Source organism: Diadema setosum, chromosome 10, assembly GCF_964275005.1.
Source record: "Diadema setosum chromosome 10, eeDiaSeto1, whole genome shotgun sequence".
Classification (NCBI taxonomy): Eukaryota; Metazoa; Echinodermata; class Echinoidea; order Diadematoida; family Diadematidae; genus Diadema; species Diadema setosum.
In genome coordinates, this window is record NC_092694.1 from 21,831,779 (window position 1) to 21,849,441 (window position 17,663).

Below are 17,663 nucleotides of genomic sequence, written 5' to 3' on the forward strand. Positions count from 1 at the left end.
CATGCTATAAATGTTTTGCTTTTTTTTGATGTTCCACTAATAACTTAAGTGGGACATTTGGAAGAACACACAAGACAGAATAACTTACCGACTTTGTTAACTCTTGCTTCATTTTATGACACATCATTTAGAATTTCACAATTTCATCACTTCTCTCTCTCTTTAATATCTCCATGATTTTCCAACCTCCTTCTCCCTCTCCTCCATCTGCTCTGTTTCTTCTTTCTCCTTCCACCGACTTCCGAACCCTCTACCTGATTCCCACTCTATTCTTCCTTACAAGTGTCCCTGTCTCCTATTCTCCCATCTCCATTAGAGCCACCTCATCATCCAGCTCACCGCTGCCCTTTATTAAAGATTATTATTAAAGAGACAGTTAAACTGTCTCTATTTGCCTTTCTTACACTTTCCCTGTGTTGCATCTCTCCTCCACACTCCTTTTTCTAGGGCCTTTTTTCATCTAACAACAGTCCTCATAAGGATTATGTACATATTTGTGATATTGCAAACCTCTCTTCCTCTCTTACATCACCATGCAAACTTTCAAACAACACAAAAACAGAATTTGAACACAATATTTTCAGTTACAGAGTTCAGGTGCCTTGACCACTATACCTCCCTGTCCTTAGCATGTTTTACAGTTATGAAGTCACTGATTGGCTATATATATATGTCTACATTACTGGAAGCAAACTAGAATGGCACTCAACAGGAGATTTAGGCTTCTACTACCCTTTAGTGATTTGCTGGATAGCTTTCATCCACTCCTGTGGACTTCTTCGTACCAAGTGATTACACCGCTTGGTTTATTCGTTTGTTTACTTTTTTCAAGTATTTCTGTATGATATAACTTGGCTCTGACCAAACTTGCTCATATCTGATATCTGATTCCTTGACAATGTTGTGGGATTTTTAGGGGGGGGGGGGGGAATACCCTGTAGAACTGATTCTACACATACCTGATCAACACCCCATGGAACGCTGGAGCACTGGGTGGTGATCCCAAAACAGAAGCACTCCACACAGCCGTCAACATTGCCTTGAGCAAGGTTGAAGAAGCCGGGCTTACATATATCACAGTTTTCCCCTTCCACGTGTTCCTGCGATGGGCAAAGACACAAGAAACAATAAGGTTGAAATGATTTTTCTGGCGGTAATATATATCATTCCTAAAAGAAACAACAATCAAACATGAAAAAGACCAGACACACAGAGATATAATGAATAATTGTGTAAGGTTGATGAAGTATGTTATACAGCTTAGCTGAATTAACATGCTCATTTTTTGTGTATCTACAGATCTACCTCAGCATTTTGATTTGTTTCTTCTGTGGTAGCGTTTTAACAATTCGTCGGTTGAGAATGATAAGGGCGTTAAGTTGACACTAAACCCATAGTGTTCGAGACAACTTAACGCCCTTCTCATTCTCAACAGACGAATTGGTCAATGAACTTGCAGCAAGGGTACATATGCATCTCTCATCCAATGATAGCTGGTATTGTGCAAACAAAATTAGTTCAGACTTAAGAAAATATCGAGATGGTAAATATTGCTACTGGAAATAAAAACATTTGGATAGCAGACAGTCAACCAACAGAAAGAAATTAATCGAATAGATATATAAAACTTCTTAGTGAGTTTATCATGATCTTTTTCTTTCTTCTACTGCACCTTGCACAGACAGGGGGGCTCACAGGGGTCTTCGTTGATGCTACCAGCATCACTGCAAGCACATTTCTGACAGTTGGGGTAGCCACGGTAACCACGGGCGCACCTGTCGCAGCTTGGCCCGGCGTAGCCCTCCTTGCAAAAACAGTCTCCTGGGTTCTTTTTTTTTTTTGGGGGGGGGGGGTGGAAAGAGAGAGAGGGGGAGAGAGGCAGAGAGAGAAAGAAAGAGATCAATAGAGAGGGAAAGAGGGGGAGAGAGAGAAGGAGAGTAGAGAAGGGGGCATATATCATTAGTGCAGGGAGGAATGAACAAGGGTAAAAAATCTATTCCAATGCAAGATCCCAGCAACCCTTCTTGGCAGTCTTCATAATTCAGCACACTGCTGAAGTTGGAGTACCAAATCCACTGTGGAGTGCAGTGCATTCATCTAAAGGCCAATTTTACAATGCATTGAAAGTTTATGGATGTTTCTCCTTTTGCTACCATTAGAACAATCTACTGGATATCCATTATCAACACTTTTACTATTTCAAATCACAAAAATGCAGTTTTTACTCTGGTGTATAAGACAAAATGTAATGACCAACATTGTAAAGCTTATGAAAGAGAGGTTATGGATTGCTGTGTGCTTCTTTTTAACAGAAACACACTGGATATTGGACTACATCACAACTATGGTAGTAGCCCAGCTGTTTATTCCCTTTGGGAATATTGTTACTCAAGGCAAAAATGAAAACATGAAAATTAGAAATTATAATGTTGATCTGCAGTTGTTAACGACACTTATCTGTTACAGCAAATTCCATGAGCTTATCTTTACCCCTATGCAATTTCTCACTCTTGCAGGCAATTTAGTGTCTTTGTAAATTTGCTTGTACATGTCACCCTATATTTTGAACTGTTTACTCCACATTTATCATCATTTACTTTGTCTGTTTTATAATCTTTTACTCTCATTTCATCTCATCTCATAGTCATTAATCCGAGCTGAATTCTCTCTTCCAACCTACCAGGTTTTCAAACAGACGGCTGTCATCCTTCACACAGTGGTACCTGGAGTCACTACGGCTACCAACGGTACTACAGTAGCATTCTGTCAAGACAACACACAGGTAATATCGTATGGAATTAAATGAACATGGGGGGGGGGGAGGGGGGCTGTACCATTTAAACAATTTTGTATCCTCTAAACCTAATAATGAAGAATGCCTGCAGAGTTGGGTTAGAATTAGATCATTTCAAATGTCTAAAAAAAAAAGAACCCTTGAAAACGTCAAGGCTTTCAACAGATCACCTGATGACAGAAAGGAAATGATAAATGTTAGATATAAAAAAAGGAGGTTACACCAGCATCCTTTGAGACTTGTTCAAAGGAGCACAAAATGGGGGGGGGGGGTGGGGGTAAAAAGGACCATAAGCTACATAATTACATGTTATCTGTGGCCATCACAAAAGTGTCACATGAACAATTTGCCAGCTATAACTAGAGATCGACACCATTCAGCCAGTTGGCATAACAACAGCTGGGAGCATCACAGTCTTTTCTTTTCAAAAGAGGTGAAAAAAAAAAATCTTTGGCAACACACAACAAATAATGTCTGGCTAATGCACATATGTGTAGCAGCTGAAATTTAGCTCCAGAAGAAGAAAAAGAACTGGTAAGCAATGACTTGGCATGAATCATGGCAAAAATTGTGATGTGGAGTGACCGAAGTTGCCAGGTCATACAGCTGACTTTCTAGGGTGGCTGCTGGAGGGCAAAAAGATAGCATATTGTCTACAGTTAGGACTGTGTGATTCATGGACTGTGGACTGTGTGATTCATGGTCACATCAGCTGTCCACTGCAGTAATTGTTACGCATTTGGACTTTTAAAAAGTTTTGAGCCATTCCATTGACACCTTTTTGGCTGAACACTGGACTATTTACCAGAAGTAATATGTCACATATAAATTTTCTTTTTTTTTTCTGTGCTACTTGTAGTAAAACCAATCGCAGTGGCAAATATTACATCATAGACATCAAATTACAGACAAGTGGTAAAAATACATTTAAATGAAGAAACATAAATGCCAAATTTGTTTATCTTTACAAAATCTCCATAATTCTACATTTTATGTATGAATAATTATGAAGAAATTGTAAATCTTGCTTTATTCATTTATATTCTTTAGGTGGGGCAATGAATTCCACCCATCTCAAAAAATAACATAAGACAACGCTGCACACTGGCACTGGTCTGATGGTCCCTGACCAGTAAAAGATGGAAAAACTGGGTACCCACTGCTTCGATAGACAGGTTGGACCAGTAGAAAAAAAAAAATGGGTTAGTGTGCAGGCCTGCCTAAGAAGTATATTTCAAAGAACAGAAAAAAACCCATTGCAAAACTAATGCATGCTGAAATGTGTTCTCTTACACAAATCAAGTATGACCCTCAGTAAACTTGGTATTTTTCCATTGTCAAGGCAATTTGTGACCCGCTACAACAAAATGATCCTAAAGTCGGATGAGGTCGATTATTTGAAAATTGTATGACAAAATTCCCTAATCTTTCTGTTTTAAATTGATATATAACACATCTTATGAAAATAATCGGGTGCGGAGTTATTGATGTTTAAAAGAGAGCATGTCGAGACGTATGGGAAATCACTGTTTCGAGAAAAGCGCCCTAAAAGTTTTCCTTGCGACGCAATCGCGATCAGGAGGCACGTAGTCAGTTTTCACATCCGGACAATAGAAGGTAAACCCTAGCAACCCCCGAAATGCTCATTCAAGCACAGCGTCGGCGGTCTCCTCACCGACCAATCAGTGACCAGGATGCCAGGAGAAGTGGCTGGGCATAGCGCACCCTGCAAGCACGCACCAGTCGACTTGGCAGTGTGCGAGCTTCACGCTTCGGTTAGCGGCAAGCAGCAAACTGACCAATGAGATCACTCCGGTCGTTGTTAGGGGCGGAGCCTGTCTGTGGCGCTCAATCCAAATTTTCGAACCGGTTTCTGCTTGGTTGAAACGCCAAAAACATGGCCCAGAAAAATGCTATTTTTTGGTCTTTCCTTTCATTATTTTGCTTCAGAATTTCGACAGATGATACACTTGTAGAAGACATGTCAGACTCCAATAATATGTCAAAATCATAAAATCGTAAGTTATGACCAATTATGATGCTCTGACTTCAAACTTGATTTTCACGGCTTCGACCGTGCGCGACTTTAGGACCTTTTTGTTGTAGCGGTTCACATTTATATTTCAAAAGTTCACATCAAGCACAGGTGTTTGTCATACATTTCACAGGTGTGGACTCAACCACATATCTGAAAAAGTTAATAACCTCATTTACTATAATTAGGGATTGTGAAATACCCCCTAGTGGTGGCAAAGAAAAGAATCCCCCAAAATCAATATGACACCTGTTCATCACATTGTGAGACAAAGGAATGGCCGAGTGCAAATATGTCAATAATTCCTTTCACCTGTCAACAAAAGTGAAGGGTGGGCTGTTCTTGACAAATATTCAGACAGTGGTAAAAAATTGAATCCTATGCACTCAACTTACACTGGCATTTATCCAGCATGGGTTCAGAAAGTTTTCTTTCAGAGACATGTATAAAGCCATTAACAATTAGTTAGAATAATTTGTTGATAAAATTGATGTTAAATACATGAAGAGTTTGTTCGCAAAAACCGATAAGTCCATTTTTGAAGATTTTGAAGTACGGTCTCGGTCATAAAGTACAAAATAATACCTTTTAAATGATATATTGGTCACTACATATAAAGGTATATTTTTGAAGTTATGATCAAAAGAAGCAAAAAAATTCTTATTATTCTCTTTATTTTTCTTGACCTTTAATCGCAAATATCTCCATTTGGCAAATATGGACTTATCGGTTTTTGCGAACAAACTCTTCACATATTATACTCTATAAAGTTTGTATTTCTTGATGTAATAATTATCCTTTCTCAAAATAAGCAAACGTGGTTTGCACACTTTCACTGTATTCCTGCATTGCACAATAATTGTATGCATTATTTCAAAACACCTGCCCCTGTCAGATAATTTAAAGAGCCATTATAGGTTGAGGTGACCACAAGTAGAGTTAAAACTAAGTGTGACTCCGGGCTAAAATAGGTCATATATGAAATTATGTCTCCATACTTCCAATTAACAAGTAAAGGTGAAATACACCATGCATGAAAAGGATTCTGTCCCTAACATCATAATAGATCAATCATCACATTCCCATAGAGTCAAGTTTACTGGATGCATGATTTAATAGCAAAAAGATGAGGTACATACGGCGACACGGCAACGGATCGTCAGGTTCGACACCGAGCGGTCGGTAGAACCCATCGCGACAAGTCTCGCAGTTCAGCCCCGCCGTGTTGTCGCGGCAATCGAGGCAGACTCCGCCACCCTCGTATCTACCCAGCACGTTCAGACTCCGGCCCTGGAGGTCGACTTGCGGGTCGTAGTAGCAGTCTTCAGCATGGCCGTGGCAATTGCAAGCTGGATAAAAACAGGTTGGTGGATGTCACTTCTTTACATTTAACCATAGAAATTCAAAGCATAGATGGGGTATGTATGTACTGATTTCACGACAACAGCATGTAATTCTTCGTTTTTTGTTTTTGTTTTTGTTTTAAATCCAAAAGCATAACTGTATATACTTGTGTTTCCATGAATATCATATCAACAATTATAATTTTCATCATCATGTTCATTATCTTTTTTTTTCAAATATAAATAGGCACCTATTAAAGGGTCTAGGGAAATTACCCCCTGGGCAATTACCCCAGACCCTTCCCCTGGCCCTAATCCTAATCCTGAACTTAATCCTAGCCCTAACCCTAACCCAAACTCCTAACCCTAAACCTAACCCTAATCTTTACTCTAACCTTACCACTAACCAGTATTTAGGGGGGGGGGGGGATAATTGCCCGAATACGCTATTAAGATCTTCACAATACTACTGCCATAGCTTCTGTCATAGCACTATTGTCGTAATGATCACACCCATTGATTAGACCCTCTCAACCGTATCAAAGTGAATTGATTTGAATAAAATGTCTCCTACTGGGATCATCTGATTTCACTGAGTGTATTAGAGTCGACCTTATCTAGCCTGGAATTTCTCTGTCACTTCATCAGTATGAAATAATCAAACACAATACAGACAGTATTTGTGAGAAGTTTTTAAATAATTTCTTCATATTGTGTGATTTCATCTTATCGTCTATTGAGAATGAGAAGGGCGTTAAAGATAATAAAAAGTTTTGGTACCTCAAGAGCTTCCCTGAATTTCCTTGTCTTGGTTTGTGTTTCACGTTAAAGTACGTTGTCTGTGAGAATTACTCGCCCCAAAGTGCTCTCATGTCTTAGTAATCATGCAATAATGGTTTCGTACCAGAGCCGACGCTGTCCAGCGTCGATAAATATTGTACGAAACCACTGACTGCGACCAGCAGCGTGCAGCCCATTGTACGCATAGCTAACTGCGACCAGCAGCCCCATACGCATAGCGTAATGGGGCTTCGCATTGTAGCATTCAGGATCATGACAGAATTAGTATCACAGGTAAATGTCAACTTAAAATCCAAAAATTTCTTCGATTTGAAGACTTACCAATTAAGTTGAAGTATTGAAAACAGGCTTCGAACAACGTTTGGTTCTGCCAATAGTCCCTTTCTGTTCGAATTGATGACTGAATGTGACTCGTCGAGAGGACCTTGGGAGAGCTACATACACTGGATACCATGGCCAGCGCATGCGCACACAAACATCTTATCCGTTCATGGATTTGAAATTTGTGTGCATGTGATGTGTTCGCATGCACTGGCTGTAGTATTCAGTGTACTGTATGTAGCTCTCCCAAGGTCCTGTCGACCGAGTCACATTCAGTCATCAATTCGAACAGAAAGGGACTATAGGCAGAACCAAACGTTGCCCGAAGCCTGTTTTCAATACTTCAAGTTAATTGGTAAGTCTTCAAATTGAAGAATTTATGGGATTTTAAGTTGACATTTACCCTGCGATACTAAATCTGTCATGATCCTGAATGCTACAATGCGAAGCCCGATTACGCTATGCGTATGGGACTGCTGGTCGCTATGCGTATGGGGCTGCTGATCGCAGTTAATTGCATGATTACTAAGACATGAGAGCACTTTGGGGCGAGTAAGTCTCACAGTGTTAGTTATATGAAAGGTACTTTAACCTGAAACACAAACTAAGACAAGGAAATTCAAGGACACTTTTGAGGTACCAAAACTTTTTATTATCTTTAAGTGGTCATGAACACTATGGCCCGAATTCACGAAGGTGGTACAAATGAAACCATGGTTTAAACCATGGACAAAATCTATGGAGCGCCAAGTGTCGCATGGAATATTTCGTTACGAAATCAGTCATTTCGTCAATGAAATTATTATTTAGTAACGAAGTGACAACGTTTGGTAACTAAATGAACACTTCGTCCACGAAATGATAATTTCGTTAACAAAACGGTCATTTTGTCGACGAAATGACCAATTTCGTAACGAAATATTCCGTGCGACACTTGGCACTCCACAGTTTTTGTCTATGGTTTAAACCATGGTTTCATTTGTACCACCTTCATGAATTCGGGCCTATGGGTTTAGTGGCATCTTAACGCCCTTATCATTCTCAGCCGACGTTATCTTCACAGCCACTTAGCTCTGTTTTATACATACAACAACTGCTGATTAAGTCTATGATACCTTTCAACCAAGGAGGTGGGAAGATTTTCCCACCTCCCTGTTTTCAACTGAATCTCATATTCTACAACTGAGAATAGAAAGAGACTCACAGAGGTTATTTTTTGTTACCAGTCTCAATTCTCCCACTACCACTGTTCCTAGCAGATGACTATTACAATACTGCTACAGCCCTACAACCGAGGTGATAACACATTGGCTTCTATCATTATTCATAGATATGACAACAGTTAGTGTAACTCTACTATATCTTTCAACTCCATCTCATATTCTTGGGATCAGAAGGGGGCAGGGAGGGATGGGTTTCTTGAACCATCAGCATCTGACCACTCACCTTCACAAATGTTGCTAAATTCTGTGTTTCCTGGTCGCCATGGTTTCTGGTGGTAACCAGGGCAACACTCATTGCACTGATCCCCGCAGGTATTGTGCTCACATATACACTTCAGGGCCTGGGAAATGTGAGGAATGCAGAACAAAAAAAAAAAAAAAAAAAAAATGAAAAAGAAGAATGACACAAAGTGCTATGGAATTGAAGTAACTTTTATACAAAATATTCATCTTTCACAATACAAAGTATATTCATATATCAGGCATACCTTCAAAGAGGAAAATTTTTGGAAAGTCATAATAACAATGATAGTTGACATCAAATCTTCACATATCCATAAAAAAACACACAAACACACACAAACATTGATGCAACTCTTAGTGAACTGATGTGCATATCTAACCTGACATATAGAATCTTATGCTCATTTGATGTCCACACTTGACAGATACTAACATGAAGAGTCAGTATTTAAACCATTGAAGACTAGTCCCTGAGTATACTCAGGCACGTGTCTATGGGAAAAGTGTGTTATAGCAAAAGTAACTTGTCCTCAAATGGTTAATATTGTTAAGGTACCTACAATATCTCTTCTACATTCAAAGGAATGATAGCATGATAATACTACAAACTTTTCATTTCTACCTCATCCCTTCAAACGTGCTCTCAGTGCGAACATATTCACAGGTAACCTAACAGATTATATGGATATTACAACAGTGCATAACTGTCACTATGGTGGTTGTTACATTGTGTATTAATATGCAGTACAAGATGGAACCTTTAAACAACCATAATGGGAAGTAAGGAGGAGGAAAGGTCATTGACATAAGTCAACTCACACAGACACACAAACAAACACACAAACACATACACCTCTGAGGGCTATATATGATCAATGTCATCTAACATTACGATATCCTCACTTGATCATATTAGTATAAGTCCTGTCAAGATAGGGAAGGGAGGAAGGGATGGCTTGGAGCTAAATGCACAGATCAAGGTCAACAATACTGTCACCTCACACTGAGATAGAGAGACACACACTCTCTCTCACACACACACACATACACACAAACATACACATGCACAACACCTCTGAGAATACACGATCAATGTCATTCCAGGACATTGTCATCTTTTTTTTTCTTTTTTCTTTTTTTGGCTCCAACCTTCTCTGCCCCAAAAAGTATGATCTGATACACATATTTATTTGATAAGCTCAAGTGTCAGTGAAAAAAATAGCCCATTCCAGAATGACCTTTAACCTCCCAACAAGCACGAACCGTGGCCTTGCACATTCCATGGAATCCATCCATATTGAATAATTGGCAATCTTTTTTGGGGGGAGGTTTGCTACTGTGCTGGTTCCATCTATTTCACATCCAAGGTCGGAAGTGGAAAATTTGAATGCTAGACAAGAAAACACAATTTGCTGCTGACATTTAAAAATGGCAAGCAAGATACAGCACCCTCAATTAGGAGAGAACATATTGAAACATTTGTACATTTATGTAGTAAATACTAAATACGCTATTTAATAATGTATGTAGGCCCTGCACATTGGCCAACTTTTAATGAGAAACAGATCAAACAATTGATTAAGAACAACACTCCTAATTCAGGGGATGCATGAAAGGAAAGAAGAGAAAGTGAATGTGGGGAGAGGGAAAAATAAATGTAAATAATTAAAGGATAGACTGACAGACACACAGACAGACAGACAGACACACAGACAGACAGATATGACAAGACATCAGACTGGCAAAAAGGAAGAAATACATCATTTGCAAACTGGATAAAAGATTGATGATCACTAGAAAGAGGTCAGACAGGGTCTATGTTACATTTACATGTATAAAACCTTTAACCTCTGAGAATTGACCTTTAACTTCTTTGAAAAAAAAATATCCTCTCTTTCTTCTACCCTGATTATCAAGTCACTTTCTCTCTGGAATATCCTACTTGACGATTTGGCAAAATGTAGTATATTTTAACCCATAACCTTTGACTTTGAGCACCCCTCCCGATTTGCCATTTCACATGAATAATCGTTTCCTTTCTATCTCACATGGTACAGACATAGGACACAGTCAGCTCAAGTTATGGCTAGAAAATGGTATTTGAAGCCATACTTCAGCGAACTTTGAACTTTGACCTTGAATGATTGTGCCCATAATCTAATCATACAACTACGCCTCATTTAGCGTACCTGAGTCAAATTATCAACAAAGATCCACCCTAGAGATTTTTCTTGATTAATACTGACAGGATCTAGGATGCCTACCAATAATGGATGAATGAAGTGGAAGAGAAAGAGAGGCAATGATAACTGGGAAATGATAGAAAAGATTGATAGCCTGATGACAGATAGGTACCAATTTGATCCAAAAATGCTATATTAAAGGGAGAAATGGCCCTGATACATAATTTCCAGTTTTGAACCTGCAGCAGCTTTGGGGATTACAAGATACAGACTTTCTTGCAAAGAACTTGCAAAGAATTCAGAATTGTGCAAAGTTGATGTATGGATTAATGAGCCCAGATCTGCAGATAGATAAAACAGAATCAGAGTGCCTGGGAATGGATGCAAAGTAGACACTACAGAAAGGGAAACAGAGTCTGGTTATCCAGGAAATATCAAAAAAACCTCATGATATTTTATCCAGCACAGCAAAACACAGGTATGGTAATTTAGAGCACTAACTGATAGGCAAAGCACTGGCTCTCGCACATTTCAATTAAAACAGCAAAACCTGTTTAAACCGAATCTACTTTTTCTCCAATGTGCTTGCAGAAAATGCACTTTTTGAGGGTCTATATTCAGATGAATCTCTTGGATTGTAATTAATACACATGCACATATACACATTACTCAACATAATATGTTATACAGGTATGGTAGTACCAGACAGCATGGTAGTTTCGGACGCACACATCTCTGCGTACTCATGACATTTACTATGTGCGGGACTTCGTAGACTAACCTCACAGAGCGTTGTATGGGCTGAAATCCCCAAAAATGTGGCACAAAAATTTAGAAACGCTATGAAATTCTCATTTCATCTCAGATTTACAAGAAGATGTCGATTTACCCCAAGATTTTATCATGTGAATTGTTCAAAATGTTCATGCCATTCCTTTTGCACAGGACAATACAAAATTTGAGCCTCATTTGCTGATTTTCTCTTTGTCGTTCGCTCGGTACAAATGTATATGTTAAATTGTGGGTATGAATTATGATTCTGGTGCATGAATAAGATATAGACAATGATTATTTGACTGCGAAAATCGTGTCCAGAATTGCAGTGCGATTTTGTACCATGCTAAAAGATAACTTTTTGAAGAAGGGTTCATTTGAAGTCTATTTTCCAAAAATCGGAATGAATCATTCCCACAATTTTGCAAAATTCATAATTTCAGAACTTTGTAGACTAATATCATTTTTGGCAGAAATTTCATCCTCTGATTACGGAATTCAGAGCAACACAAAAAAGCATCCGGTGATACAATCTACTTTCCTACATACATGTACATTCACATTAATCATAGGTAGGCCTACAATGTATACAAATTTGTGTACACACACCCATACATACTTGCAAAATACACATTACAATTACATGCGCACATTATCTTGGAGATACGAAAGTTGAATTGGCAGTGTTCATATACCCCATTTCTGATTTTTTTTTTCCTCTCTCTAAGCCCTACATTACTCTGTCTCTTTGCCAAACATGCCAAATACCACAACACAAGTAATTCTTTGTTTGAATTGAAATATAATATGTTGATCTTATCATATACTCCCAACACACATATAACATCCTACGCAACTGCATGTTTACTCTAAAATTCTCTCTGCACTGTCTCTTTCTAACTTGACTCTCACCTTTCCACCTCTTGTTCACATAATTCTGAACACAATAATGTAGAGTGTCACTCTAGTTTAGGCCTACAGGGAGGTCTTACGTCCTTGGAAGTGAAATTTAACAGTTGGAAAGTAATCCTCAAAAAAAAAAAAAAAAATCCCCATTTTCCCCTTCAAAGACCATAAATCAATGGCCTGACTCCACAGTTGTTGCCCTTGGAGTAAAGGATGGCTCAACTTTCAGGAGCAGGCCTTATGATGTATCATTTCACAAAAATCGTAGAAGTATCTATTTGTAATTGTTGCTATTACATCTGTTTCTACAATAGTGGTTAATTACAAAGTGCAAAGTGTATGCATTATTACAGTTGCAGAAACGTCAGTGTACAAGGCAAAACCAATTCTATCATCATTTAAACAAAGTCCTATTTCTCTTCTCCTTCTCCAGCTCCTTCTTGTCTCTTCTTTTTCTTGTTCATCTTCTCTTCCTTTCCTCCTCCTCCTCCTCCTCCTGCTTCCACTCATCCTCCCTCCATTTTCTTCTTGGTCATCTTCTCCTTTTTCCTCATCTCCTACTCATCATTTCTTGAAACAAAACCTGGCAGGCATCCATCTCCCTTTCAGCTCGTCACAATCGCTTGCCAATCAGAAGAAATGATTTCACAAAATAACTTCTTGAGTGACAGCAACATCCATACTATGCTAAGCAGAATGATTACTACATCATGTTGTCTAAAGCTTTCTTTTTGTCTAATTAACCCATGGCCTACTTAGCATGCCCATTGCCACAGAAAACCTCATAGCATTGTAAACACAGTGTAAAGTCCCTGGTACAGTAAGGGTTAAAGTTAAGAGTCTTACCATGTCATTTGGTCCTGCGTCTGGATCCACCACACACTGCTGGGCGTGGCCGAAGCATATACACTGGCCTCCAACAGAGATGTCTTTGATGGAATAATAATACTGCAGTTGTTGTTGTTTTGTTGGTTTTTTTTTTCAAAGAAAAAGGGGAAAGAGAGAAGAAACTTTGAAGAAACTCTAAAGACAACAGAGGAATAATTTGATTTGGGTTCATGTTTTGAAAGGGCTGTATCCTGCATAGTAGATCATATATCAATTCTGTTTTTGTTAGTTTGAGCAGAATATACACACAAATTTATTGTAATTTATGTTTTTTCTACAAGATCTGAAGGAGGTAATACACTTGTCACTCACTTAGTGGGGATTCTCTAGCTGCAAGGGTAAAGTCAACAGCAGACAAATAACAAAATACCACTTTTATGTTGTCTGGGCTTTTATCATGGCTGAATATGAGAGAAAAGTCCACTGCCTTTGAGACAAATCATCTCTTTCCGTAACCATGCTAACAGACAATGTATTACTACAAGACTGACTGAGAGTGACATAAGAAAACAAAGCAAAAATCTAAACAAATAAAATGATGATTGAGATGATGTCCTGCCACGTTAAATTTGCCATCATATCTTCCAAGAGCATAGTCCACTACTCTCCCGCCCCCATTTTGTCTGAAGACATTTCATTTACTTCCTCTCCACCCTCCCACACTTGGTTGACATATTCATTGGCAGAAATCCACATGGATGAGTGGGCAAATTTCTTTATTACAATTAGCAGTGCCCCAGTAGGATACTTGTAAGTTTCATTCATCACTTTTGAAGCAGGATGTTGTAAACGTTTTCAGCCGAGCTTTGACATTACAATGTCAGCAGTTCAGAAGCAGAAGGATGTAAGTTAACTCAACAAACTTTTACTTTAGATTGATCTTACTCACAAACTTACTTACTTATCCTGGACTTGAAGCAGATCTAAGGATAGAGGCCAATAAGTAATGGCATGCCTTGTATCTAAGAAAGCTTTAGTTTCTTTTCTCACACTAGTACATGAAAAGGGAACATTAACCAGCTCCCTGCAAGAGTCTGAAATTCCCACACACTTTCAACACAACCCATCAAGTTCACATAGGCAAAGACTTCACAGTGCGTAAAACACAAAACTATATTGAAAATTAATATCATCATCCCCTGCTGAAGATAAAAACGATGGTGAAATCAATGAGATATTCCTTTAATGACTGATATTCTTCCCTAACCACATATGACAGAAACCCGTTACTCTAGTTTATTTTTGTCATATTAATTGTTACTATAAGAGCACTGCACAAAATAAAAAAGGAAGAGATAGACCAACCCTTTGCCTCATTTTGCGACAGATATTTTGCACAATTATCATTTCGTAACACGCGAAAAAGGAGAGACATATGGCTAGTGGAATCATTTTCTTGAGTCCAGTAAACTGCTTTCTACAAAAACCATTGCCAAACTATCCAGGTATCAAGTATTGCAGCAAATTCAACTGCACTGTACTCCCCCTCCCCCACCACCCCCATGATAAAAGAAGACATTAGGGGGATTATAAAAAAAAAATGAAAATGGACAAAAATATGGTCAATTTGATTTTGTGCTCATTTCTGAATTTTCTCACCCTTCTCGACACAATGGGATCGATATACTGGATTCCCTGGGTGTTAAAGGTCATGAGGTCAGCATGCAGTGTGCGGATCTGTTGGAGACGCAGTCTGATGAATCGTGCTGAGGTGAACTCCTGCAAGTGAAACAAGGACAGAAATAGAAAATATGAACGTCCTTCAATTCTCACTTTTCCAAATTTGATCAGATTGTAAACTTGTTATCTGACATGGGTAAGCAATTCTTTCTTCACAATTCTGTTTAAAGGCATACGTTACCATTTGCACATGAAACAAAAATCCAGCATTAAAAATTTAAACTAGTTCTAAAATGTGAGTTAGGGATAGAAACAACCACTGTAAAAATCTGAATCCTTACAATCGATGTTAAGTATTGTTAAATACACAAAATGTGAACAATAGCTATAATAAAAATGTTTCCAGACCGTCTACAGTTATGGTCTATTGAGAAAAATACTGTTATCTCCTTATATTTTAGGCTTAATTGCAAAAAAAAATCATATGGTAGGATGTTTTGTGATACAACAGACCTACACATATGCATCAAATGTGATATCTTAAAAAAAAAATTAAATCACTGCTCCCAAATGTAAACAGGACCTTTAAAGATCAAGTAAAGTTTTGGGGAAATCCACAAGTTAACAAACTATGGGACTTTTTACACATTTAATTCACATGTACAAGTCTTCTTTTAACCCTTTTGAGGACGAGTCCCGAGTATCCTTGGGCAGGTGTATATGAGAAATGCGTGTTAAAGCAAAATCAAACTGTCCTCAATGGGTTAAAATGTACCCATGCAAGAATTATTTCTTTTGTTAACAGGCATACAATATACAAAATGTTCCAACCTTATGGTTTGAAAATTGTATTCTAGGGTAGGTTTCATACACAATTACAGTGGTGGATCCAGGGGGTGCACCGGGCGCAAGCCTCCTTTAATATTTTGGAAAATAAAAGAAATAAAAAGAAAAAATGCAAGGGGGCGCATGTGCCCCCTTTAATTTTTGCACCAGAGAATTGCACTGAATTCCTTCTTTTTTTCGCTTGTCAGCTAATTTAAACCTGGAAGTGGCACCAGAAATATTTTTTGCACCCCCCCCCCTTTACAGAATTCCTGGACCCGCCGCTGAATTAACTGAAAGTTGTGGAACATCTACCCTCCCTCCCAACAGGGAGGTCACCTCCCTGGTCCCAGTAACATTTCAAATTCTTCGCATGGAACACTCTGTGTATTCCCTTCACCCTTCAGTCATCATCTGCATCTGCAGTTGTGATAACCATCAAAGTTATTTCAAAAGATAGTCTTATTTCTCTTTATTCAAATTCTCCTCGCTTCTTCAAACATAAGATTTCATCTGGAAACTTTAATATAGGACCTATGTGTTATTTCACATCAACTTCGAAATATAGTAAAACCTGTCTATAGCAGCCATCCAAGGGAGACGAAAATAGTGGCCATTATAGACAGGTGGCCGTTATAGACAGGGTCCATAACGTGGCTTATCTTTTGGGGAAAATTGTTTTCAGTGGCCATATAGGGCAGGTGGTCGCTATAGACAGGTGGTTGCTAAGGCAGGTTTGACGGTACTAACATGACTTTGTCCAAAAAAGGCTACCAATATCCCATGGAATCACTATCCTGGGCTTAAAAACAAGAAAAACACAAACACAAACAAAATTGAAATGAGGTGCGAGTTTTCTTCAATTTGTCTCCCTCTACAAATTTGATCTTGTAAACTCACTACTCAATCTTCATCCCTATGCTTAATAATCTCTTGCTTTCTATTAAAAGTAAAAAAAAAAAATGTGTTACTGTTAGGTCACTACAGCCATTCTATATGCACAGAGCACTCAAAAATCAAGAAAGCACACTCATAGACATGGAGCAAATTTGACATGAACTCTCTAATAATCAAAACTAGAGCCTCTGTTCTCTAACAAATTACTTCACATGCAAAAAAAAAGGAGAAAATCTTCCGCAGCTAACCTTGAAAATCTGATGATTGAATTGACCTAACCGCTTCACAGCTTGTTGACTGAACTATTTCTGATGAGTGGTTGGCAAATAATTACTTACGACCTTTTTGACACAGAAATCATCTCTCACAGAAGTGTGGAACACAGGAAACAGCTAGGCAGTAGTAAAACAAGAATCCATTTCCTCCTCGGTACACTCTTGCCGATGGGGAAATATTTATTTGGTGTATTATTCATATTGATCTACTGACCAACAAGGTCAGATGGCAATATCAAACTGATTCTGAAGACTAAAGACACCTAAACAAAGTTCTGTCTTGCAATGTGTGCACATTTTAAACCATGATTGATAAAGACAGAAATTGTACAACTGCTCCGCTCTTGAAATTAACCACAATGACAATTTCAATATTTTATCTGGGTTCCGCATCGTAGACATTCCCACAGATTCATACTCCTGTTTCACGCAATATTGCTGGCAAACAGATTAAAAAAATTACGAAGAATGAGAGCACTGACATGCCAACACAATTGGATTTTCAAATGAAACAGACAGATGCAAGTATTTGACA

The 17,663-nt window shown here is 38.4% G+C and overlaps 1 protein-coding gene across 1 annotated transcript in view; it reads right to left on the bottom strand.

Moving 5' to 3' along the window:
* The window catches only part of LOC140233849 (laminin subunit alpha-2-like), a 209,774-nt gene that overhangs the window by 51,971 nt on the left and 140,140 nt on the right, over positions 1-17,663 (bottom strand). Inside the window, exons 4-10 of the mRNA XM_072313941.1 lie at positions 15,111-15,230; positions 13,470-13,571; positions 8,741-8,849; positions 5,969-6,178; positions 2,681-2,763; positions 1,673-1,828; positions 960-1,100 (exon numbers count right to left, since the gene is read on the bottom strand). Of these exons, the coding sequence (XP_072170042.1) occupies positions 960-1,100; positions 1,673-1,828; positions 2,681-2,763; positions 5,969-6,178; positions 8,741-8,849; positions 13,470-13,571; positions 15,111-15,230 (921 nt within the window). The remainder of the gene's footprint in view (positions 1-959; positions 1,101-1,672; positions 1,829-2,680; positions 2,764-5,968; positions 6,179-8,740; positions 8,850-13,469; positions 13,572-15,110; positions 15,231-17,663) is intronic.